Source organism: Neopelma chrysocephalum, unplaced genomic scaffold (genome assembly GCF_003984885.1).
Source record: "Neopelma chrysocephalum unplaced genomic scaffold, ASM398488v2 Primary Assembly neopelma1_103b, whole genome shotgun sequence".
Classification (NCBI taxonomy): Eukaryota; Metazoa; Chordata; class Aves; order Passeriformes; family Pipridae; genus Neopelma; species Neopelma chrysocephalum.
The window spans coordinates 6,038,017-6,065,300 of record NW_020897767.1 but is presented as its reverse complement, the minus strand read 5'-3'; the positions used below and the strand labels follow the sequence as shown (position 1 = coordinate 6,065,300).

At 39.9% G+C, this 27,284-nt stretch overlaps 1 protein-coding gene across 5 annotated transcripts in view; it reads left to right on the top strand.

Moving 5' to 3' along the window:
• The window catches only part of THSD7B (thrombospondin type 1 domain containing 7B), a 309,626-nt gene that overhangs the window by 146,342 nt on the left and 136,000 nt on the right, over window positions 1-27,284 (top strand). For all 5 annotated transcript variants that reach the window (XM_027695950.1, XM_027695952.1, XM_027695951.1 and 2 more), the window contains 2 exons: window positions 22,261-22,452; window positions 25,937-26,171. In XM_027695950.1, the coding sequence (XP_027551751.1) occupies window positions 22,261-22,452; window positions 25,937-26,171 (427 nt within the window). The remainder of the gene's footprint in view (window positions 1-22,260; window positions 22,453-25,936; window positions 26,172-27,284) is intronic.

Sequence of the window (27,284 nt, the reverse complement as noted above, 5' to 3'; positions counted from 1 at the left end):
TTGAGATTTTGTTTCTCCTGTAAGAGTAGCATAAGCTTAGATTGTGGTAATTCCTTATTTTAGAAACAGAAACTTTTGGAAACCAAAAGAAGCGGTTTTATTTGTAAAATTAAAACACTTGTTTTCAAGTTAATGTGGAAATGCACCTTTGTTTAGTCTGACCTTAACGAATGGAGTAATGAAAATCAATTTTTCTTCAGTGCCCATGAGGGCTGTGACATCCTGAGCAGGGTGTGGGAGGAGAGTGAGCTCTGAGTGATACACAGGGAATAAGAGAACAGTGTCTTGTTAAAAGTTAAATAGCTGGTCAATGAATTAGGAACTATTTTGTCTCAGCTTCTGGAATCATTGAGGTTAAAAAAGACAGACTGATAAACTGCTCTGGTCAGATTTGTGTCCTGTCAGCACTAGCAGGACAGAACTGGCAATGGGAGTTGTGCCTGAGGAGGGTGTGATTAATACACACAGTTATGGACTGGTCATGTAAGTGCAAACTGGAGGTGAAACAACTGTACGGCTCTGAGATTTGGAATTATTTTGTAGGGAATGGTAAAATTACCCAGTTACTCGACACAATTGCACATAGAGTCAATAAAATGAAACAGGTACCAGCTTTTCCAAGCTTGCAGGTTCAGTTACCACTGTGGGGCTCAGCCTTCTGCATCACACTGCTCATTCCTCCTTTTCGTTCCTGTGTGTATCCCACCATACCCTGTCACTGGAGCTGCTGATCCCAAACCAGTATGCTTTCCTGACTGTTAGTGACACAAATCCTAAAAGCTAATCCTAAATCCTAAAAGCAAAGCTTTCTGGCAATTAGATAGGATCCATATTTCTCATTTAGCAGCCGTGGTGGAAGGAGGATGTTGCAGTCTAGCAGCAAGGCTGATGAGTGTTATGAGTGTTAGAGGAATCCTGAAGTATGGCGTGGGGTTTGTTCAGTAGATTTGAGACCCGTTTTTCTTGTAGTCATAAAGATTGATGTGCTCTTTGAGCAGGCTGGCTGTTAATGAGCCAGGTGGACTGGATTTAGTTACCTCCATCAAGCCTTACCTCACAGCAGCTGGTACCGTGCCAAAGATTTGATGTCTCCTGCTGGAAACATTTAGAAAGACAAAATGCAGATTGTGCCCTGCTCTAGGACTGATGCACAGACAAACAGAGGACAGACACTGCCATGAGTTCAGGAGAATTTATTGTCTTTGCATCCTCTACCGAAATTGATGTCTGCAAAAGAAGCAGAAGATCAGCTTTAGGTTAATTTTAAGGTAAGCTGCTGAGAAGTTAGAGCTTTCTTTGCTTAGTCACATTTTAACAGTTTTGTTTCATTCAAGATTAGAGCAAACATGTGGCCCACAAACTAAGGAAGACAGAAACTGAAAAGTCTATAAACAATTCTTGTAGTAGTTTGTGTAAATATCTGTGTCTTGGAGTCAGGAATACTGGCACTAAAGCACAGGCTGAAATATCTAGTGCTGGAAAGGTGGGAGATCGTGGGTTTGAATTGAGAGGATAAACTCAAGCATATTCTGATTCATTTTCTTCATCTCTGAATGCAAATGTGTTGCAAGATTTCCAGCTAAACTGTGAGAGTGCTTTTTCAATTGCTGGTGTCTTGTGTCAGTCATCCAGAAGGCAACTACAGTTGGTATCCAGTGGTAATTTTAGCTCCTTGTATTTGGCAGATGGAGATACAGTGGAGTTGATTAGGTATATGTCAAACTTTCATCCTTCCTGTGCTTGTCAGTATAAGGTATTGCAGCTACCTGTGAACATATTTTTTTCTGTGCTAGCCTAGCGTGTGCTTGTGGTCAGTGCAGAAAGCCCTCAAAAGAATTGCTGTGCAAAACCAGGGTACTTTTCAGTACCTAGTGCTCCTTTTTAATACCTAACGTCTCCAAAAGATGTTTTTCAGGACTTCATAGCAGTGTTAAAATGGTGAGGGCAGAGGCTGCTTCTTCCCTGTGGCTGTTTTGGCAGAGAGGAGATGGATTTTCAAAGATCCAGCTCCCACTTGCACGAGAGGGAGCAGCAAGTGATGATGTTTTTCAAAAATTAACCTGAGCTTCAAACACCTGTAGATTTGGAACAAAGGTTCAAGGTAGCCCTTTCAGAAATGGGAATTATAACATTAAGAAAAATATAAACATCAGTTATAATGGCAAGATCTGTATTGCCCTTTATGTTTTAAATGTTATGGAATAAGTTTGACCTGAGTTGATCTGAGCTTGTGATAAAGGTTACCTAAAGAGCATGGCATGTGTGTGTGACCTGTAGGTCTGTTACTTTGGTGCAAGTGGTTTGAAGAAACTGTATAGAAGGATTAACATTTATATGCTGGGCTAATGCATATGTATAGTTTAAAACTATATTTATAAACTAGTTTTTAATTCCTAGGGAATCTTTATTGAGTTTGATGGTTTCTAACCTTTTGATTATGAGATTGAAATAAAGTTCCTTTATTGTATTTTATAACCACAGAAGTATTTGTAGTTAATTTTTTAAGTCTGGAAAAGAAATTGTTTTATTTGGTTTTGCCCTTATTTTAAACAAAAATCCCAGGTTGTTTCAGTAAAAGACTAGAAAAATACCTGTAAGTACCAATAGAATTCCTGTTTTCTCACTGAAATGGAGCATGAAACATAAAATACCTGCTTGGCTGTTTTCTTTAAACTAAGCAGAACTTCACATACATGTTGAGTTCATAATCTTTTTGTAGAGTTATTTATTTCTCAGGGAACCCTGTTTCAGAAAGGAGAGATGTGATCAAAGTAGGATCCTTCTTGAACTGTTAGAAAGGCAGATTGATGACAAGTTGTAAAATTAACTTGTGTGGATGGAAGAGGAAAGGGGGAAGTATCCTTTTGAAAAGTATTACTAAGGACAGGATTCTGGATCTGTGACCCAAAGGTGGGTACCAGGAGGAGCAGGTGGAGATGTGACAGTGAGGGTAATCTCATCCATAAAGGTTCTGGTTTTTAGGATTAAATGCATTCCAAAAGGGGTTAAGGATTTCACTGCCTTTCTACTAGTGAAGGAAGTGTTTAACAAATGCAGATATTAAGATAGCATATCTTGATTTTGATTTGGTAACATTTTGTTAAGTCTCTCAAACACACAGTGTCTTGAGGAATATTATGACGTCTTTTCATCCTCCTCATCCCAAGTGGAGTCTCTATGGCATTTTGGTGCTTTAGACCCATCCTTGTCGACTTTGATACATAGAAAGGGACTCTCTGAAAATGGCCAGTGGCTATTTATAGCATTTGCATCAGTGGCATTTTTACCTGGTTTTGAGATGGTGCTTTTAGAGCTTATTTACACAGTTGTAACCTCAAAATTTCCTTGGGGTTTACTTTCCTACTCATAATATCTCCTTGAGATACGCTAATTCAAAGTTTATTGCATTAATACTGTCCTTAAACCATTTGTCTTTAACCAGATATTCAGCTATATTGATATGACACCATTCAGACAAGCTTTCTGAAGGATCCTGTAGCTAATTTGCAAGAGTCCAGTAATGGTTTCTGACTTTCTCCACCACTCAGAAGGTAGTTCAAATAGGCATTTGAATCTTAGAGACCAACCCCTCTTTCGAATTTTATTTACATTAATAGAAGGTTTCAAAATTCTCTGGTGTTCAGCAAATGGATAAACAGCACAATGGCAAATCCTGATTTCCTTAGGACACCGGACTAAAACAAGCCAGAAAATAATTTTTAATGCATGCGATATTTTTCAAATTCTCAACAGGCAGAAAATTGCCCAATTCGCAGTTCAAAATCATTTTAGCCAAGTCTTTTTTTGCTTAGAGAAACAGTCAAGAGTATAGAAGGTTTAAATTAAACAGGAGATCATTAGGGTAAAGAAACCAACTGTATTTTATTGCATTTTGTATGTGAGGCTTAGTGGGACAGAGTCCAACTCATATGATATAATTCATGAAAAGAAAAAAAATGTTTCAGAATAAGCCAATTAAGTTCTCTGTGAAGTAGAAATAAACTAAACCTGATTGTGCAGACAGGAGACTGAGACCTGGGAGGGAGTATCTGTAAGAACCTGGGGTGTGTGGGGCTGGGGGCCTCCCTTCAGCTCAGTCTGCAGGAGGAGTTGGGTGAGGGAGAGGAGAGATGCAGAGGAGTCAGTGCAGGCAGTCTCCCTGCAGAGGTGCAGGGAGTCAGAGGATTCAAGAAAAGGCTGGGAGCAGCCTGCAGCCGTGAGGTCTCGGTGCTCACTGCTCCTCAGGCAAGGTGGAGGAGCTGCACCGGGGGTCTGGTTGTGTGCTGTGCTCCGGGTGTCAGCAGCAACCTTCTCCTGAGGTTTAAATAAGGGAATAATTTGAGTCTAACTTCAATAGGCAGCTCCTCACATTGATCTCTGACCACAGCCCTTTAGTGGAGGAAAAAAAGCAGGGGCTTTTTTTGTGTAATTTAATCCTTCCCTGCTGGGTGGCCCTACAGAAGGCTTTTTCTGTAGCAGAAATTCCTTCGGTGCTGCACGTCGTGTGCTGGACAGGAGTGATTGTGAGAGCCACCTTTGTACAGTAGTTCTGAAGGCTGTTGAGTGGAAATGAAAGATAAGTCTTGTACTTTCTTTAAGTTTCTTTTTATCAAGCTGTTTATGAAGTGGAGCTGATTTAAAAACAATTTAGTCACTTGTTTGGAGGTTAATGGATTCTAGAGGGGAAGGCTCCCCCCATAAAAGAAGAAGTTTTGACGAACTTTTAATTAAGAATTTGGGACATGGAAATTTTGGGGTAGTTCTGCACTACCGAGATTGGCTCTGAGGCATATTGGTCTGTCAGGTTTTTAAAGTAAATCTTCCTCTTAATTCTAATTAAGTATTGTAATGCCAGCACTCTTCATTAGGCAGCAATTTGTGATTAGTCAGGTGGTCATAATGGAAGGAAAAGAACATGTGATAAAACAGTAGAGAAATTGCAGAGCAGGGAAAACAGCCATGAGATGCAGCTCCTAAATGCTCTTTAATGTCCTCCTATTGGCAGATTTCCCACTGAATTCCGTGAGTTCTGTGGGACAGCAATTCAATCCTCATACAAATCCAGCCTTGTGTGGAAACACTAGTCCAGTGGACCTTGATTACAGGACTTGAGCTCTGAGATTGTGACAAGAAATGATGCTAAGAACAGCCATAAAAAGGGAAAACTCCTAATTCCCCCCTAAACTTTGAAACCAAACTATTATTTTAAGTGTAGATTACATTATCGAATTGTTTATCTGCGAATTGAATCTCGTATTTAATAAATGGGAGCTTTTGTGAAGTGCTGCAGTGAATGTGCATTAGTGAATCAAGAAAGATTAGCTCTATGAGGAGATTGAGAACAATTTAAAATTCCATTGTACGGTGTTTTTCTTTCTGTCTCTGTGAAACATGGCTGTAATTGCCTCAAATTAGGTACTGCCTTTGTTTAGGAGAGTTAAACAAGTAACGGGATAAGATATTTCATGGTTCCTTTCTAAATAAACAGCTTGTTCAGTTTGTATCTTTAGGCAGCTTGCAAATGTCAGAACAAGGTTTGTGAAGAGAACATCTATATGAGATGGAGTTTCTTTAGAAACAGAATCATCCTGGTTTGTTGGGGTGTGTTTTGCAATTTGAAGCCCAGTCTTCCCATCCTGTATAATTTTAGTGTATCCTCCTGCCATGGTTGTTAAAACAGATGCATTATTTAAAAAATCCTGTGGAGATGCGGACTGTAAGCATGAATTTGCTCAGTTCCTTTCTGACAGCTGTGGTCTATATTTTGCCATCACTCGCCTGATGGTGTTGCTACTAATGAACCCTCACATTGTCGTGGTCATTACCAAGCCCAGAAAAAGAAAGAAGGAAAAAAATGAGCCAACGCACCCGCGTGGACTGGGGCAGCAGCTCTGCATGCAGACAATGGTACTTTTTCCTTTCATATTGCTGAAGAGGGAAAAAGAATCCCACAAAGTTAGCTCCTGGCATGGGCCTGTGGCTAGAGGTGTCCATGGGGATTCAGGCACTGCGTCTGGTTGTAGTTTGAAAAGTGACTTTTCTGAAAGAAGGGAGAATATATATCTGGCAGCAGCAAGTGAGCAGGGAGTTTGCTGGGACTGGCTGAGCCCAGGATGCTTTGCTGGAGGGACAGAGTCACTTTCAGGTGACACTGTCATGTCCACCTGGACCCTTCCCACATCGGGGGAGGAGTTGAGTCTTGGCTGCCTGTAGTATTGTAGAGATCGGGATGATCCTATAAGTTCAAATTCCATTTTTTGTTCCCAGATGCAAAATTCCCATCACCCCCAGCCCTGCTTTCAGGAGATTTCCCAAGTCAGCACTGTTTGTTGTACACTTAGTGCTGTGTCAAAGGAGACTAGAGCCAAGAGGGTATTTTGTTCTATTTCATGGTGTTTACAAATAAAGCCGAGTGATTTGGTAACTCTCTTGGAAACTCTCTGAGACTGTGAATTGGGCAGAGTGCTCCCTGGGCATGCATAGATCTAAAGATAGCAGTTTCTTGCCTATCAGTAAGTATCTCAAGGCCTTTACTATTAATGCTATATATGACTTAAATCCCGGGAAAATAATTCCACTGCTGCCGTTCATTTATATCATTGGAGTCTGCATTAATTCACCCTGGGCTAGGATTTCTAATACATTATTTATTTAGGTCTTCAAAATGTCTGTGGTGCTGCATGTGGTTGACAGAGCATATTCTTGTTTGTTAATATTATATGGCATCCTGTTTTCCCAAGATGCTTCAGTAAATGTATGTCTTCAAATAAAGCTGGGATTTTAACAGGCACTTTTTTTCCCCCCTGTTGTAACTATAGCATCCTATAATCTTAGCTCTGATTTCTCTTCTCTACAACCATCTATTTTAAATAGTTCTGGAAAGATCTTCAATTCTTTAATGTTTGTTGACTTTCTTTTTTTTTTTTTAATGCTTATTTAGGTCTCGGTTCTAAATATCTAGCCCAGCTTCTCCCACTGCCCCCAGGCAATAGAAGCTTAGAAATACCCCTAAATTCAATGAAAAAATCCCTGATGTGGAGGGTAGAACATTGAGCTTGTGTTTTCTGACAGCCCACAAAGCTTATAGATCAAAAGACACGAGTGCTGCATGAGTGAGGGTGAAACAAATGGAATACAATACTTGGAAATGAATGAGTCATGTGAATGAACATTGACATATACATCCCCAGCCCCATATTAAGATTAAAGTGAGTTGTCTGCTCTACAATTGCATAATTGCTTCTGTGACTGATTTGGTGCTGCTCCACAATAAGTTGTGAATACTGTACACTGACCTGGTTAATGGGATGTTTACTAAATGAATATATTTGTATAGTTTAATAGGAGGATGCTTGGAAAAATTAGCAGGATGAGGAAGAATGGCTCAAGAGAGTAATTTTTCAGCAGATGCTGGGGTTGTGAAGAGGGCAGAAGGCTGCTTTGCTATTGGCATTTGGGGGCTTGGAGGGTGAGGTTGCATGGGGCAACATGCAACATTACTTCATGTGCATCAACATGGAGCATCCCTGCCCTGAATTCCTGGGTGACTGGCTGCTCCAGGCTTGGGGTACCCAGACTGTGCCTCCCACTGAAGGTGCTGCCATGTGGGGGTGTGTCAGTGGGAGCAGCCTCCATCCTGCAGCCCTAACAGCTTGATTTTTTAAACTATCTTTCTTGAATTTGGCTATTTTAAGTACTAGAGACTAAGATAATTATTTCATGAAGTAATATTATCTGCAAATTAACCTTGGATCTCTGCGTAGGTTCAGAAGAAGAGAGATAAGGAATTTTATCACAAATTGCAGACTTACTGGGTTTAACATAAAGGCCGTGGCAAGTAATACATTTAAACTGCATTTAAGTAGTAAAGACCAGAATATCAAAGTCTAAAAGCAATAAACATTAATTTATTCAGAAATTTTTTATATTTTCTTTCTAGTTTATATGTTCTTTTCACACACTGTCATTTAATGAGGTTATATTCTGATTAAAGTAGAAAAATAAAAAAGTAAAATGTTTTATTTCAGTAGATAAAAATGCAGCTTTTAAAATATATCAGCTTGCCCTGCGTAGTCTGAGCTGGATGTACAATTTCCCCTTCATTCAGCATGGCTGCTAACTAATGGATTTTGGGGGAAAACGTCCCTCTTATGTAGAGTTTCAATTGAAATCCATATTTTAATTTTCAGTGACAACTAATACATTTACTGTAATCCCTTTCAAATATTCACTGGCAGTATTCCCAGACATATATTTTTGAAGGTTAAGTGGTTTAGGATTTATGTACCGTACTATGGAGGTGTATTGGGTTTGTGTGGCAAGGGTTTGATAGCAGGGGGGCTACAGGGGTGGCTTCTGGGAGAGAAAATCAGAACTGAAGTTAAGCCCAGGAAGAAGGGAGGGGTGGAGGGGAAGGTGTTTTAAGATTTGGTTTTATTTCTCATTATCCTAGTAATAAATTAAACTAATCTCCCTGAGTCAAGTCTGTTTTGCCTGTGACTGTAACAGCTGAGTGATCTCTCCCTGCCTTTATCTCTCTCATGAGCCTTTAGTTATATTTTCTCCCCTGGCATAGCTGAGAGGAGCTTCAGTGGGCATCTGGTGCCCAGCCAGGGTCAACCCACCACAGCAGGTCAGGCTGAATGAGCCACTAAGTCTGTAGGGCCCCCTCACTGCCAGAGGGGTTTGTAGCTCAGAAACAGCTGTGGTAGCACCAAGTTTTCCTGGTTAATGACCTGTGTGTCTGATGAGCCCGGGGTGCGGTGCTGGGCTGAAAAACTGCTTTTCTGGTTGCAGAGCTCACTTGGGTGTTGTTACATAGGGCTGATTCACATAGTGTAGATGCACCTTCCTGGAAGCTCGGAGTTTTGATTGTGTCCAGAAAAACATATCTTTTTTTTTTTTTTTTAATAGGCTGCAATTGGCATGAGTAAAGAACAGTAATTAAAATAATATTCCATGAGGTTTGTGTTTTAGTACGGCAGTGCGATTAAAATTGGATCTGCTTTTTCCTCTCCCTTGAGGACCATTGTGTGCTTTGTGGCTGATGAAGTGGAACGAGCACTGTGATCAATATTTATGGTGTCACTGTGGGCACCTGCAGCTCTTTCAACCCTTCTTGCACTATGGAGCTGCAGTGGAGGTTCTTGGTTCAAGCTAATTAATGGCTAAATGCAACTTGATGTGAAGGCTGGACAGGCTGTTCCTAGCACTGTTTCTGATGAGGGTCACGTGCCACTTGCACATATTTGCTAGTTCTCATCATTGATCAGACAAAAGTAGGAACTTGATTTCTTCAGCGATGTACTTTCAGGTCCTGCAGTCCTCCTTTGGTGTTTGGGCTCTCCCTGTCTTGGGAACAACCACTCTTGGGGTACCAGATCCTGCCACTGGATGCACGAAAAAGAAGACACGTATGGATTCTTTCAGCTGAGTTTATAGACTTCTTCCCTACAACTTTTCTTTTTACTCTCCAGTCCATGCTACAGATAGCATGTATTTCATTCCAATATGAATGCCATGGAGGTAGTGCAAGTCTGCACTTTTGCAGCTTACCAGTTTGGGAGTTTCTCCCAGCTGTGCCAAAATATTTTTCTACAGCTGCTCATGAAGTCCACAGACTATTTTCTGTCCAAATCAACCCTGCACTGCTTTGTTCCACAGTTCTCTTGTCTCTTGACCTCTTCAAGGCTTTTCCAAAATAATAATATCATCTTTGAACTCTTAGTGGTTTGGTTCGTTGCAAACTTTGCCCGTTTCCTGGCAGTGACAGTGGCTGGAGGCAGTCCAATGTAATTAGTAAGTATTTTGGAGACTTTGCTTTGGCAACCCTGTTAAATATGTGCAGTGAAAGCAGGATTAGTATGGGGCTTCATTTTTTTTTTTTCTCATTAGGGCATCTCTATGATCTGTAAGCTTATTTAATTGGAAATTAGCCATTCTTATTAACACAGGAGATACCCTTTGGTCCAAATCCTGACATTGGATAAATGTGTATAGTTTCCACTGAGGAGAAAGAAAATGCATCCATATACTCCAGGGTGGAAATTTGCCCTTTTGTGTCCACTGCAGTTCTCCTGCAGGAGAATTTCATTTTCTGGTACAGGCAATAAATTTTCACTGCTCAGATAAGTGACTACAGAGGTTCATCATCAGGATTTGAAGAAATAAGCCTCCTAAGAAGATGGATGATGACAAGGGGAGTAAGAGTTGTTATCCAATCATTTGTCACAGTCCAGAACATTAAGATGTATGGGTAAGACCCCAAAGGTGTGTAGAAGTTCCTTTTTTCTAGCAGTCTGTTGGTGTGCAATAACTTACCCTGTGCAGTCAGCCAAGTGTCACAGTGTCTCTGAGAGCTCATTCTGTTTGTATCTCTTTGTACACACAGCACATGAGCAGGAACAACTGATATGAGGTTGGGAAGTATTCCACACATTATCCAAATGTAGCCCCACAACTACTGAAGATAGAGGCTGTCTTCCCTCCCTTCTCTCCCTCCTCCATCCCACTCCAAATGTTAACATTTCTGCCTTGCCTCCTTCGCTGTGATACTGTTCTGCTCCGGGCTTTCTCCAGAGACTTTTCCCTCTGCCTGCTTTCCTGTGGTTCCCTGCTCTACACCCTCTAGTTCTTCCCTTGTCTCAAGGCTTCAAAACCACGGAGCAGCCGTGGGGTACAGCGTCAGCTAGTGAGAAACTGGATTAAACATTCATGGCTGTAGGAGTGCTTGTTAGCATATATGTATTAATTCAACACTTCCTGCTGGTTTTCAATATGCTGGGAGGTTATGTTGCCGGTGAAGTGACTTTAAAGTCCATAATGGAATACATTCCAACTAACTGCTTGAGAGAAGGTAAAAATCTTGCTCTGCTTATCTGATTTCAAAGAAAAACCTTTCTCCTTACTTTTTAACAAGTGAATATTCCTATCTAAACCAAATCTGTTTGAGACCAGATTTCTGAAGGATTTTGTTAACTTTTGGCTCTACAGCAGAGATAGCTGATATTGGAAGTTCACCTTTGTGTGGGAGGGAGACAACACCATAGTTTGCTGTGGTAAACTGCTCCCTGCTTTGCTGCTTGTTGATGGGAATTCATGCAAAGATGAGGTTTGGCTTGTCCCGTTTGGGCTTGCTGTGGCACAGAATGGCTCAGTAGCCTAAATTTGATCAGAGATTGAGAGCCTGATATCATGCACGGAGTCTACTAAATTCTGGGAAATCCTCTGTCTCGGCAACTTCCTTACATCTGTGTGCTGGAGTTGAAATATGGCCCTCACGCATTTCCTCAGCCTGGTCTAGTATTTCGTGGTCAAAAAGCTTAATTGGCTCAGTGTCTTTATTCCCTTGCATTTCTGTCTTGCACCTGGCTCAGGAGGATGTATGTGACACTACTGGCTCACAGACAGAGTTCTGACAAGAGTTTAGATATGAAAGTCTCAGACTTAGTCCTCAAGGGTGGCCTGTGTCGGGACAGAGGTGTGGTGGAGACAGTGATGCTCTGGAAAGATCATGATGTTGGTACTTCTCAGAGGTTTGGGATTAGAGAAGCCCAAGTTCAGGGCTGCCAGCAGTCCTGGCTGTGGAGTTTTCAGAACTCCCCTGGTGTGATCCTGTTGATGCCTGTGGTGGTCAAACTTCCGTAGGCTGCCTCCAGGAGGATGGGGGTGATGGACCCCTGGGTTTGGAAGCCCTTTGGACCATTCCTGGCAGTGTGTCTTCAGGTGCCCAGGTGTTCAGTTCTGCAAACTGACTGTGGTGGGGAGATCTGTTCCTGTGGGTTTAGGAGCTGTCAAACACATGGCCGTGTTTCCAGGGAAGCAAAATGCGATTTCTCCCAGTCACAGCCATGTACTTACAGCAGTAATAATAGCTATCAGTTTTGATGCCTCAGTGCCAAATGTAAAGGTGGTTAAGTTGTTTCTGTTAATGTTTTCAGAGGAGTCTGTTCTGCTGCTTTTTCCCTATTTGTGCCTTATCTGTGACTGAACAATTACCAGAAATGTGATCAGGATGTGGTATGCAGAAAGTCATCCCCTTGTCTCTGTTCCCAATGACTGAGGAGTGTGTGAGCCGCTGTTATCTCAGCTGCTAATCAATGGAGCCGGAGCTAATGTGCGAAGTGACCTTTGTGAGGAGAGAGGAGATTGTGCCAATATTATACCTGCAGTTCGAGTCAACTTTTGCACTTTGTCATGTACTTGATTGCATGAGCTGCTCCCTTTCTGGATTGCTGTATCAGTTACTGCTCTATCCACCAATTTAGGAGATTCCCAGAATTTCTCATGTGTTAGTCCTGATGTTTTCCTTGGCCAGGTATCATTTGTTTTACTGATGACCCCTGATCTTCCCAGTCTAAATTCCTTCTGTGCTTTCACTTGTTTGTGCTTTCATTAAGTTTGAAGTTATCCTGCATAGCTGTACACTTCCCAGTGTGGGGAAGTCAATGGGGTTTTTACCACTGAAATTAGACCCAATTTTCCGCTGCCTGTGGGTGAGCAAATGTTATTTTCTAGCTTTTCCCCTCTCTGCATTTTTATAATGCTTAGAGGACTCTGATGGATGGACCACTCAATTATTTAGCATCAATCAAGTTTTTGCTTACAAACCCTAAACAAACACTAGTATTACATGCTTTTTTTCTGAATATCTAAAATATATTTCTGCTACATTAATTTACAAATTTATAAAAAACATATACTGTTGCTTAACCAGACCTTTTAATGAAATGGGTTTTGAATTGAAATTTTAAGTATGCATGAAGACAGTAAGATACCATTTGCACTGTTAGGATTTCAATAATGTATGGAATTAGCAGAGCTTTATTATATTTCTATGCCTGCATGCCCTCCACAGAGTAAAAGTTGTAATAAATATAAGTTCAAAGGTAAAATTTTATTGCTGCGCATGAGAGGAGAAAAAATAAATTAGAGTAATGTAATCATGCTCATATATGTTATGAATTTTGAACAGTGTCTATTAGAAAGTTTGTCAAAATGTGCTTAGCTTTGAAAATACAGATTAATGCTGAAGGTTTTAATATTGTTCTTCCTTATGTTCCTGTTCCTTGCAAATATAAGTGTAAAATATCTCCTGCCGAAAGCAATTGTCATAAAATGACACTTTCCTATTTTAATAGCTGAATAATCAGAACAGAAATATTTTCCAAGTTGTGAAGTGGTTATTGCTTTTTTCACACAGAGAAATTTAGTGGTAGAAAACCAAATTTTATCCAGATATTCTCCATTTTTTGTGTTTCCGTTCTTATATGTGAAGAGCGTGTCCAAATGTCTCCTGACAGCCTCGACACTTCAGGGTGTTTAAAAGGGGGGTGAAGTGCTTTCATTTGATTTAATTTACTGATTCTGTGTTTTTCTTTAATCTAGTGGCAAAGCTAAAATTGTAGCAAAGTTAAAAACAGGAGCTGGAAAACCAGTTAGGGAATAAGTGCTTGGGATCTATTTGGGCCCTTTGGGGTTCATACTTATTTTTTCTTTATTTTTTTCTACTTTGGAACAAATAAGGAAATTATAATTTTTTTCCCAGCAAAAAGCGTACTCACAGATGCCATCTTTCAGATTTTTTTAAAATAGTTTCCAGACAGTTTGGACTCTGAATATTGGGCAAAATACTGATTGAGTTTTAGATTTTTTTCCTTTTTCTTTTTCTTTTGTTTTTTTTCTTCCCAAAACAACTGTCACCTTTAAATCTATATAAACTTTCTGGAGACAGAAAATAACAGGAAGCTTTTCTAAATAAACCATTTTAGGTCATCATAAGTGATTCCTGCCTTTAAATTCTTCAGTTGATGCCACTGTAGCTGAGTTGTAAGCAGGATAAGGCTGCTGCTCCCATATAATCAGTGAACCAGTTCCAGAGGGTGGAGCAGTTTAGAGACCAAATGCAGTTTAAATGGCACTAGAGGAATGATGCAGTACTGAGTGAAAATGCAGGCATGGTTATTAATGATGTAATTAAAGTTCCACTGCATGGACAAAGTGGAAGCACACAGAAAATATTGTTAATATTGTGTTTCCTACATTTGATTTATCCCCATTTTAAGTACTAAATGATCTATGCAAAATACAGTGGAAATTAAACACTCTGTCTAAAATTCACAGCTTTATTATGTAAAAATGGTTCAAACAGAGGTCAGGGCACATTAGCCAGAAGTAACTTAACCCAGCTGAAAAGTGTCTTATGCACTTTAGATGCATAGTTGATATTTGGCCAAACCTGTGTACACTGGGAAGTTTTCCTCAATAACTGAAGGTCATGGTTTGCTATTGTATTGTTTTGGTCAAGAACAGATCTCAGATATTCGTCCAGACCCTTGACTGATGATCATCTATGATACTGGGTGTATTTTCTTCTTTATTGCAGTTTTTAAAAGCTCTGTTCTGAGATTTGTGGATCAATTAGAGACAAAATTGAAAAAGATGGTGGTAATAATAAAAATAAAAAATAGCTTAGTGTTTGGTCCTGCAAATTCTGAACATTTCCTGATGGGCTGCGGGAGCTCTCAGAGTTGCTTTATGGGATTAGGCCAGACTCTGCAGCTGAACTAGAACACATTTTTGTGTTAACTGCTTCTAAATGAGCTCTTAGTTTTAAGTAGTTGGCATAAATCTAATTTTAATTTACTGTTTTCATTTTCTTTTGCATTGATCCTCTTTTTGTAGAGATTCAATTGCAGACTTGGAGAAAGATGTTTTTTAAAGAGTCCAGATGGTATTTGCAATTATTTATTATCATTAGCATTCACTGTATCTGAAAACAAGACTTTTGCCAACTTAGATCAACCTCATTTGCTGCACTGTTGTTTACAATTTTTCAGTGTCCCATGTTAATACAAACTCACTTCTGGGGTGATTTCTGGGCTAGAAGAGAAAAAGTGTCTGCTATTCCCAATAGATGTCAAATTGCCAACTTATTTTGGGAATATTGCTTGGATAACAGTCGATCATAGGCTTTTGATGGCTATGAGCAAGCCAGCAAGGAATATCATTATTGAGTAGCATAATCTGAAGAAAAATTAGAATAATCAAAGCAGTATAGGTATAAAAGTATTGCACTTTTCCATGTGTGAACACACAACTTTTCTTCTGTAATAAATCTTTTTTTTTTTTTTTTAAGTTTTGAGAGCAAAGGTGGCAACTTAAGTCTTCAAAAATAAAATGTTTGGAAATTTATGGCTGTGATGCATTAGAAATAAAATACCACCTTCCTTTTTTCTAAACTAAAATGCCTGAATTCTTCCACTAAAATTATTCTGCCCCATATTATATATTATATTATGTCTTAGCATATATAATATGAAGTGGACTCTATGTTATTGGAATAAACAAGTCCAATAATATTTTTTTTCTTAAAATTTTGGAAATATATGTATATTTTATAAAATTTAATACATTTGACTTTTTTGTATAATTGCTTTCTACAATATTTTGTGTTGATTAGCATTTGGAAACAAGTAATACAGAGAAGGAAATAGAGGGACACCTGTTTCAATTATACCATAGCAGCAATTTCAACAATAAATCTTAATTGCAATCAGTCTTGATCAACCCACCTGTATAGCTTCCCTCATTTACAAGGAGGAGGGATAATGGAGAAAAAAAGAAAAATGTGCAAAGAAAAAGAGAGGAAAAAACCCCCAGAACACTAATATGGATTATGTTAAGTTGTTATACTTTATATTTTCAGATTGCTGTGCTATGTTAATTATTAGGAACAGCAGCCTGAATTTCCATGCTTTTCTCTGGGGATACAGCGAACCCGTGTTTACTTTCAGCTGCCACAGGAGCAATTTCTCTTTAATTCAGGAGGGACTGTGCAAACAGCCATAAGGTAGAACTGATTCTGCTTCTATGGCCAAGCTCAGCAGGTGAATATGCAACAAATTCCTTTAAATGACAACCCGTCTTTCCATGTGGGATAGGAAACACACTGGAGTCGATCTCTGTGTGGCTAACCTCGTGCAGGTGTGTTAGTTTTTGTAACCTTGTGTGTATAATACTCCACAGAGGTGTTCTGGGATGTTCTCTGCAGGCTTGGCAGCTGCTCACTCACGTGCCTCTCCTGTGCTGGGCTTTCTCGGAGCTTCCTTGGAGTCACGAATCAGTTTTCTTGTGTGCATTTACATAAAGAGAGAAAACAACAGTGGGCAAACAGTTCAAATTGCTGTAGAGGATACACAGGAAACAAAAACAAATACTGCTTTTTCTCCATGCTCATCTTTTCCTCATACCCTCTGTAATGATTGCTTGGGCATAGTAAGGGACAGGATGGTGGCCAGTGATGGAGGGATTTGGACAAGACTTCTGATTTTATGGGGATTTTGGAACATATTTCCAGACATCCATTTCTTTTCCATATTTATTCTCATTCCCTCTGTTAATTTTTGTACTTTTTGGCTTACTTTTCTTTTTCCTTATCCTCCTGAGTCTTTTCTCCCTTTTTCTTCACTGAGCATTATGCAGTTAAAAACGTTTTCCTTAAACTAACACATTGTTTTTCATAGTTGCATTTTAACCAAGCCTTTTGACTCAAAACCTTAATGATTGTCTCATCCATTCTTTTTTTCTTTTGTTCCCTGAGAAAGTCCTGGTTTTATTTGTGCTTATTTCCTCCTGTCTGTTCTGAGTGGCTTGTTCTATTTCACGGCTTCACCTTCTTTCACGCTCTCGACCTCCGTTCGTCTTCATCGCTTTTGCATTCCCCTTCCCCTCCGTGGGGTTCTGGTAATAGTGATGGACCACTGCAATTAAATTTATGCCATGTGCCACTGTTCTCCCTGACAAACTGACACTGCTCTTCTCCAATGTTCTTACCTGTTGACTGGCATTAAGGAAAGTCAACCGGGAGCCAGCGGTTTCAGTGAGATTCATCTGCTGGAGATGACTGAGCACATCAGCCCCTGGATGCTTTAAGATATCTCTAAAACTGGTTGTGCAGCATGGGAAAAAAAGATCTGTGATGCTGTGATGAGATGAAGACATTCAAGATGGTTATGAGAAATTTCTCCTGTTGTAATTTGATTGTTATTGAGTTTAAATGTACCATTTTCGGTAGCTGATGAGATGCCTAGGCCAGGATGCTGCCAGCAGACAGCTTTCTCTGAATGCAATTGCTCTTAGCAAACTGGCATACAGTCAATAGGAATTCCTCTGGATTTACTGCTGCCTGTTGACATCTTACTCTGTTACAGGCAAGTATTTAATCAAAGTTTATTGTCATTCTTTTCTGAGATTTAAGTGGCACATAAAATTTTACGATACGTATAGTATTTTAGATGACAGCTTCATTATTTCCAGTGAATAATTTGGAATGCTACAAGGAGAAATATTGATGGCAAACTGGTAATTGTCATTAAATATGCAGCATTTTTGCAGCAGTCTTGTGCAAAAAATAAATTTTCTGAACTTCTACTTAGCAATGCAGAACAGTCTGAAATGTAATTCCTTTGCCTTGAGCCTTTTCCCATCATGGAGGTCACTCAAGGCTCCATACATGTGAAAACCTGAAATCTTCCAAGTAACTTTGCAATTTTTCCTTCTAAAAAATGAGCATGGTATACTATTGAATGTCAAAAGGAGAATACTTGGTTTGTTATTGAGTTGATCTTTCCATTCCTGCTGCCTGATGGGATTTGTATTTTTGCTGCCTTAATTGTGTCCTGTCTAGTGGACATTCCCTTTTTCCTGAGCCGGAGGAGGAATGTCTTTGGCAGGAGTAATTAAAAACTGTGCCACAGGAGGTGGGTGTACGACAGGTCACTGGGAAGAATGAGACTGATGCACCAGAGCTGCAAGGCACTATGTAAAATAGACAGATGCAGTTTAATACTGGACTGATTCCAAATGCAACTTTCCTGTTGGTTCAGTGCCTCAACATGGAGTGCGTTATTCAGGACCATGGGAGTGGCTTCTCCTTCTGGAATGGAAAAGGCAATGAGAAAAAAATTGAGTTGCTGGAAATGAGACCAAGCTCTTTAGTTCAAGGGGGGGTTTAGGTAATTCGTTATTTTGTTTCTGCTGTTGGGAAGAATTTAGTTTGCTTTTAGGTGAATTAAAAATTCTACTCAGAATGGTACTTTTCCACGTAACTTCTCTGTTGCCTTGTTAAAGAATTCAAATGAGGGACTGGTACATTAGGTAATGAGCAACTTTGTTAGCAAATATATTTACAAAAATGTCATGCTTGTCTTCTCTTTTGTAATTATTACCTCCTGACTTGGAAGAATATGGATTAAATCTTTCCTATAAAAGGCTATCTGGTGAGTATATCTTGAGTATTTAGCTGTATAATCACTAAACTATTCAAGTACAGGGCAATCAGTTTAAAAAATGCCATTAGAGTTGTTCAGGATGTTTGCAATAAAACATTTTGAATAGAAAACTGTAGCATTTTTCTTAACTATAGCTTCTTTTAGGAAAGCAAGCATTCAGCAAGGCTGAGAACAATTTGTGCTTAAGGCATGAAATAAAGAGCGTGTGAGAGGGATCACTTTGGCTCCTGGGATGCTGAGGGTGCTGTTTCAATTATTCTACCTCAGGCAGTTCAGAAGTTGTGCCTCGCTGGTGATGGCAGGTAGTTATGTTCTTGCTCTCAGCCAGCTGCTGACCAACATCCTCAGGTCCTTTTCCATCAGGCAGCTTCCAACCACTCTATCCAGCCTGCCCAGATCCCTCTGCAGAGCCTTCCTACCATCCAGCAGATCAACACTCCCACCCAGCTTGGTGTCAAACTTACTGGGGTGCACTCAATCCCCTTGTCCAGGTTATCAATCAGGACTGACCCCAGTACCGAGCCCTGGGACACCCCACTGGTGACTGGCCTCAGGTGGATGTAATTCCATTCCCCACCACTATCTGGGCCTGGATGTCCAGCCAGTTTTTTACCCAGTGCACAGTGCATCCATCCAAGCCATGAGCAACCAGTTTCTGCAGGAGAATGCTGTGGGGAGTGGTGTCAAAGGCTTTGATAAAGTCCAGTTAGACACATCCACAACCTTTCCCTCATCCAATAGGTTGGTCACCTTGTCATAGAATAAGGTCAGTTTAATCAAGTAGGACCTGCTTTTCATAAAACCACTCTGGCTGGGGATGATTCCCCTGGTTGTCCTGTACATGCTGTGTGATGGCACTCAAGATAATCTGCTCCATGAGTTTCCCTGGTACCAAGGTCAGGCTGCAGGCTTAAAGATCCCTGGATCCTCCTCCAGCCCTTTTTGTAGCTGAGTGTCACATTTGCTAACCTCCAGTTACCTGGTACTTTCCCAGATAGCCAGAACTTCTGGTAAATGATGGAGAATGTCTAATGAGCCCTTTTGCCAGCTCCCTCAGTACATTTGGGTGGATCCCATCCAGCCCCATAGAACAGACTTGTGTGTGTAAAGATTATAGAAATATCTGGAAAGATTATTCAGCATATCTGAGATAAGAATTACACCTTCAAAGTACTGGGTGGACAGTTTGGAAGCTCTGGAGAATTTAATATTCCCTGTAAATCTGTGACAATGTATAAAGCACACTTCAGCTTTATCCTGTACTAGTATTTTTCATGGAAAAAGAAATATTATTGCCTCCCTTTGTAGTATGCAGTAGTTTTCTAAGAATTCTCAGCCAGGCGGCTGGTACAGGAGAACATTCCCCTTCTGCAGTAATAGAAGGCAGTAATTAAACCTGAACACAGCGAGTGGAGCTATAAAGTAAATCAAAGTGAGTGTTGAATTGTACCTCCATGCACCTGGTGGTAAACTCTTTATGAAAAAACACAAAGCTTCCTTTCCTTGCCGAGGAGCTGTGAATTGCAGCCTCTGTTTGCAGTGTTGCTGTTGCTGTCACCTGCTGTAAATCCAGTGTGAAAAGAAGTCACAAAGGGAAGAAGGTGAAAGTGTGTTTTGCTCCTTTGCTTCCCTTCCCCACAGGGTGGTTACTCCAAAATATGTGGCACCTGGAGGAAGCCACCCCAAAGGGGACCTATCTTTTGAATGGAGTGGCTTGGGTTTTGTAAAGTCAGATTAAATCAATGGAGAGGCTCTCCTGGCTTTCAACAAGTAGGTTTTTCTCTGATTCTTACATCTGTAGCACAGTCTGGTGGAAAAATTGGGTTAAATTCAGAATTTGGTGAACTTCACGGTGCTCTCTTTGCATAAAGTCCTGATGCAACAGAGATAACCTGCGTTATGGATGGAGGGGTGGGAGACTTGCAGTACCAGTGTCCCATTTCCATCCCTTCTGGATCAGAAGCCTGTTACTGGCTGTCCACGTGCTTCCCTGTCAGTGTCAGTGATAGGAGAGGAGGACAGATGTTTCACCCCACTTCACCAAAGCATATAATCTCTTGATGCTACTGTACCATTGACTCAAAAAATCATGCCTTCCCAGGACGTCCTGCTGTTATCTGCTGCTGTACAGACAAGCTGTCAAAACGTTAGCAGGGATTTTGACACTGAAGTAACTCAGGAAGACAGCTGGAATAAGGCTTACAGGTTTATTTGGTGTTTTTACATTGTTTTTCTGTGAAGATAGTTCTCAGTATTATGTGAGCATCCAAAGCAGCAGTGCTGATCCGGGCTAGTCAAAGGGAATGAGGGATTGAGCTTGGTTTGCAGGGGTGCCAGTTGCAGTTCTGAGGGATGGGGGCTGTGTGTGGGGAGTATAGTGCAGAGACTGGGCATATTGAGCCTTTCCTGGTGAGCAGAGGTGTGTACAAAGGAAAGGGAGTATAAAAATAAAGTATTTTTAACCATATCTTGCAGTCTGATTGCATGCTGGATCCGACGCTCCTTCTCATAATACGCTTGAAAAGTTTTATTTGTGCCTCGAGGGTGATGAGCCTGTCTTCATTTAGGAATGCAACTGCAGATAATACCACCGTGCTGCTGACAGCTTTATGTGCTCACAGCCTGCCTCTCTTATTTACTCACTTGTATATGTGGGGCCAGCAGTTTTCTACCCTCCCACTTATAATTGCATCCTGGGCCGCCTTGTTCTGGAGCCTGTTCCTGTAGTGTGAGGTGAAAGAGCCAGTTGTTGCCATTATAAATTTAATTTTATTTTTTCTTACCTATAGTTGAGCCTGAATAGTCATTATGTTTTTTTTTCCTAGGTTCATAATTAAAGAAACCTCAAAGGAGAGCTTTGTAACTATTATGAGGGTAAAAGAGGAGGTAACGTTCGGTGTGACCTTGTTGTTTATAAACAGGTGGAGTTGAGCTTCCAGAAATTTCATATATATGTATGTCTGAAAAATCAGGATACAGAAATACTAAGCAATAGAACAAAGTCAATCATGACTGTTCATTGCTTAAAATATATTTGTAAGATATTAGATGTAATTCAGTACTGAAAGAGTTATATTTTATGACCTTTTTGTGAATTATGACATCCTCGTAAATTCTATGTGATTACTAAAATTTCTGGACTTCTTCCATATTATTTTAAAAAATAAAAGTGTATTTTATTTTCCTTTTTTAAAAACAATAGTTCTCTGTTGTATTCCACATGACATCTCTCGTGTGCTTTCTTTTGCTGCTCATTCTACCAGTGGTTGTTTTGGTTGATAGGTTTTTCTCCACCAGTCCCCAGTGTCCTACCTTCTTGTTGAAAGGGCTTTTGGAAAGATGCTTCTCATCAGGAGGTGTGCTTTGGTCCAGGTCCCTTGGCTCATCTCCAACAGAAAGTATTTCTCCCTTGAATGTGGGTGGTCCAACTGATTCATAATTTTGGATCTCCTAGTTTTTGGGTGAGAAGCAAGAGTCAGAAATAAGAGTGGTTCATTCTGATGAGGTTGCAGGGGAAGGACAAAAACGTCTATCAGATACTTCTCTGATCTACAGGAAAAAGAAATCTGACTTCTTTGGGTACCTGCACGATTTATATTGTGGAAAATAGGTTCTGTAGGTAGAGATTGCTAGAAAATACAGGGCACTGTCATTATTTCTGATTGAATTCTGTGAATCTGTGAATTATCTCATTCCTTTTGCTTGCCTGCTTCATAAAGTGGACTGCAGCCAAGATGTCACACACCAACCTTGAAACACGTTTCTTTCTTCTTTGCTTTTCTGAATAAATATTTAAGTTAGTTGTTCAAGTACTACCCTTTCAAGCCTGAAGCCTAACCACATTCTCTTTTGTAGTATATTCCTCCATGGCCAGGCGAGTGTTTGACATAAAGTTAGTCTGTTTGATGCAGACTGTGGATATTGAACCAAGCCGTGCCTCTCTCCACATGTCTTTTTCCTTTTGCTCCAGGTGAAGAAGTGCCACATCACCTCTGCTCAGAGCTGCCCCGTCCTGAAGTTGTGGCTTGTGAAATCCCTTGTGCCATGGACTGTGTCATCAGCGAGTGGTCCCCGTGGTCCCCCTGTTCCCACTCGTGCTCCAGTAAAAATGCGGAGGGCACTCAAAGCAGGAGCAGGTCCATCTTGGCCCTTCCAGCTGAGGGTGAGTGGTGAACACTTTTGGATTAACCACTGTTTGTTCCCTTAATGAGTTGACTTCCATTCCTCAGCCAAACTGTGTTTAGATCAGAGCTAGTCCCAGTTCCACAGCAGTGAGGAATAATAGTTAATGCTTGTCCATGCATCATACCTGGGGTGTAAGAGATCTTTATGGGCTGGAGTTAATGTGTCACTTAAAGAAATTCTGTCACAGTTCAAAATTATTTACTTCAGCCTCTGAATTGCTGTCTATTGAGGGCCAGTCTGGGTGTGAATTTGTTTCAGGAGAGCTGCATCCTCTACCAATAAAATTGCTGCATGACACAGACTCATCCTGTGAGTGTCTTTATCTAGGAATATTGTAGTAATAATTTTAAAACAGTGAACTGTGAAAAATGAGAAAGTGGAAAGGGGGCTCTTTATGTTATTTTATTAATGCAGACCTATTGACCTTGTTTTTCTGTTGTAGCAAGTAAATAGCTATTGATGAATATATGTGATTTCCTCTGGATCTTCATGGACGCATCTTGTATCTGTTTTTTTGCATATTAACATCAGTGATACAGCTATTTACACAAACTATTTTCTATTAGAACTTTAGTCTTCTAGCTACAGTTACGCATATGGTAATTAATTTATGTGTTGGTTTATCACCCAGGATTTGAAAGGTCTTGAATGAAGTGCATAAAAATTCATAAAATGTGAAGAGGTCCAACAGACTAAAGCGTTGTTGACACAAAATACCTGCTATTGCCAGAACTATGTGTGGTTAATGCAGCAACAAAACACTTCCAGATGCAAATCTAGTTTAGGACAAGCTCTGTTAAGTGCTATTTTGCAAATTGTCAGTAAAGCCACCTGCTGTTTCTGGGACAATGTAAGGACTTGATCTTGCCAACCCTTACTCATGTGAAAGCTCTATATTCACATAAACATCCTTATAAGCACTTGTTAAGAAAACTTGGACTTTTCAGGATGAAAATAATTGTTAATTGAATGATAATAACTACTACTAAACCAGTCTGTGAGCTAGAGAATAATTAAAATGAAAAATACAGTTGGCTTCATATTTTCCATGGAAGTAATGAAATGCAAATAACAGATAAACTTGGAATTATGACAGTGAAGTTGTGAAGAAGTGAATTCTGGAAGTACAGAAGCACAGTAATCTCAACCTGCAAGACACCAAACTAAAAATGTCCTACTTTTAACTGAATGCTTTAAATATCTCAGGAAGGAATAATTAACTATTAAAATGAAACACCCCGACTTTTTCTGTGCATCTTTAGCAATGGGTGTGATGGTTTGCTATGCAGAGTCACACATCTGTGTAGAGACAGTAACTGAAATTTTGGAGAGTGAAAGTGGATTTAATGCCATTATCACTGCAATAGTGAGGCAGCGTTAAGTTACCTGCTTTCTCTGCCTCTTTCATACCCAGCTCAGAGCTGGGCCACCAACTCTACAAAGCTGTGATACCTTTGCAAGGACCATTTCGTTTGTCCTCTGTCAGTGGAGGCAGTGTTGGCTGTGGCTCTGCTGTCTGAGGGCTTCTGGACACCATCTCACAGGCTGACTTCACTTCAAACCCTTGGGTCATTTTCTCCAAGCTCTTCACCAGCTCCCAGAATATGATAACCAGGAAGCTGTTGATGAAACTAGATGGACTTTATTTTACTTGATTTAAAGCAGGTTTTCAAAGATAAATGATTGTGCAGCAAACTTCTGAAAGTTGGTACAAGAGGAGATTGTGGAGCAGGCATTCTCAGCAGGTGTAAAATGAGTTAGAGGAACTGATGAACATCATGTCCATAAAAAGTCTATAAATGGCTACTGGAATGGCCAGGCAGAGGAGTCCTGTCCTGCTTTCCTTGTGCAAAAGTTATCAATGTACTGCAGAAAGTGGTCAGGTTTTTTTACTTTCTGTAAAGAGTATCTCCTGCTTGTGGTGTTGCAGACACAATGCCAGGTTGGATGGACCTTGTGGTATTTCTAATTAAGTTAAAACTGCCTCGTTACTACTCTCTGTTGTTTAGGAGAGCTTCCTTAACATGGGTATTTTTTAAAAAAAGGCACCTTATTTTTTCCCCTGGGAAGTTCAAAATTTAAGTTAGATATTTTCTTTTGATTTTTATTTTTTTCCCTAATGCACCAAACATTTTGCCATTTACTTGCTGTGCCTTTTTTTTTTTTTGAACTTGTGCTCATACACACAAGAACAGTAGTTGGTCTGCATTTTTCCTGCCAAGTCAAAATCTTCAGGAAATAAGTTACCTGGGGCATTTTCTACTCCATCATCATACTAAACATTTCTGAGACTGAACAGTGGGTGGAACAGTCCATTTTCATGAAAAGATAAATGGTAATGTGACATGATTATCCAAATCAGCATGTCAAGTAATTTTTCTCTCTCTTCCCTTTCTCACTGCTGTTCATTGTGGCTGCTTGGGGTCATACCTTATTTCGGGAGGGTCAGTCCTGCAAGGCAATAGGCATCCCTTCGAGGAGCAATATACCTTCATCTCCTGCTCATTTTAGTAGGGTTTAAAGGTGCTCTGAACCTCCTGATATCTGGCCCCACTCTTCAGTTCTTTCAAAATCTTCAGCACTTTGGCAATGTCCCAAGTTGCCAGATTCTCCCTCCTGGAAGAGAATAGTTTCCATTTTAGTAATTTTTACTTCTTTCTTCCAAAAATGGCAATGCTTACTGTTAAATTTCACTGCATTACTCCATAGCTTTTGAGCTACAAATATCTCCTGCTTTTATGGGATAAATTCAGGCTGCTGGCTGGAGTGTTATACTTTCTGGGGAGGCTGTTCAAACTCGTGTACTTTGTGGATTTATCACTGGTTGCTGACAAAGTGCAGCAGCTTAGCAAAATCTTTGGACACGCATTTGAAGGATGGTACTTCAGAAAAGTAAAGGCTTCATACTCAAAACCTGTCTTTCAAGTTTCCCCTCCTTGATTTTCAGATGTGGGTATCATTTGATGCATTCCTCTGTCATTACTGTTCAGCATCTCAAGAGCTCCAATCTTTAAGGCAACACGTGAATAGAGTCCAAATACGAGATAGAGACATTCCTCCTTGGGAAATTAGCAAGGAGAATGAACATAAAAATAATGCTTAATTTGTCTTAAAACCTAATTGCATGTTTGCTGAGTGATACTGGCATTTAAGTGGAATTAACTTGGCTGTGTGTAGGAGTTATCAATAAGGTAACTCAGAAATATTCTTTGCCTATTTCTGTTTCCATTATGCATTGGAATACAATTTTATGCAAGGCTAGTTTAATGGGGAAACAATATTTTAGAAGGTTGTTATTGCAGCCATAAAGGTCAACAGCTTTCTTTACGCTTTATTTATTTATTTTAATGGGAAAAAAAGAAAAGATATTAGACAAAACTGACATTTTTGTTTATCTTTCCTTGTCTTCCTTTTGCCATGTACCATAAGATAAAATCTGGTGTTCTCTTGACCCTTTCCAGGTGGAAAAGCCTGTCCCCCTGACCGAGCCCTGCAGGAACATCGTGCCTGTAACGATCATCCATGTGTGCATTTCTTCTGGGAAACGTCTCCCTGGAGCTCCTGCTCCGAAGACGTGCTGGTGACCGCGCTCAACTCCACCATCAACTGGAGCGGAGAAGCCACTTGTGGAGTGGGAATACAGACAAGGAAAGTCTTCTGCATGAAGAGCAGTTCTGGCCAGGTCACACCTAAAAGGTATTTAAAGGAGGGCTATTAGTGATCACTTATACAACACATGACAGGTAAAGGCATTTTCAGTGTATGGAATCTGCGGCGTTGAAAATAATTTTGTTTCAGGACTAATTCTCCAGGTGCTACTCCATCACTACTAGGAAAGGGGTCCTAATATATAACAAAACCAAATAGCCACCCCCTTTTTAGCTTTCCATGTAAATCCAAGCCAAATGCATGCTTTTAGCGGTGGAGATTTTTTTGCTGTAGCTCCTCTGTTATTCTAATTTACGGTTTTCTGCAAATACTTTTCCTGAAGGACAAGGTGTGAGGGAAATGTAAAGTACATCTGAATATAACGTTCATCAATACGTTATTAGCAGTGCTCTAATAAAACAGAAAAAGTAAATAGATTTTGCATTATATTTGCACCCCAATGAGGCAGAACCATATGTGTGATTTATATTGTTCATTTGGTATATATGGCTTCTATAATGTGATAGCAACACAACAACAAAATTATATGTTCTGCAGTACAAATATCCTGAATTTTGCTTTGCTTTACTAAATGAGGAAAATAAGTAGCACAGATGTTTTCCCTTGTATAGAAAAATCAAGACATTGCTAATTATTTTTGCACCATTAATGAGTCTAGAGACTTACAACTGAGTTTCATTTCTTACTGTAGCTCTCAAAACAATCCTATTCTTATAAGCAGACTGTGTTGATTTCAGTAAAGTTAATTAAAATTCTTGAGGTTAATGAGATTAATTAAATAAAAGGAAAGAAATCTAGTATTCATTTAGATCTTGAATACACTGATATGCTCTGATTTTACCTAATTAGACATATTGTTTATAGAGCTATATAATGTCTCAAATAGTTGTTTGCCCCCTCCACTTGTGAGATGATGTAAGGGGAAATGGAACTAAAGGGGGTAAGTAAACACTTAAGTAGCAGAATCATGATTTTTAGATTTTTTTCTTTCCTCTAGTAGGGATTAGTGGGATATTCCTCTTCCAAATGGGATCATTTTGGGTTGCATGCATTGCTAAGTATTTTTGAGTGATTTTTTTTTAATAGAAACCAATAAAAATAAAAAGGAATCATTTCCTTCCTGTTCACCTACTTGATATG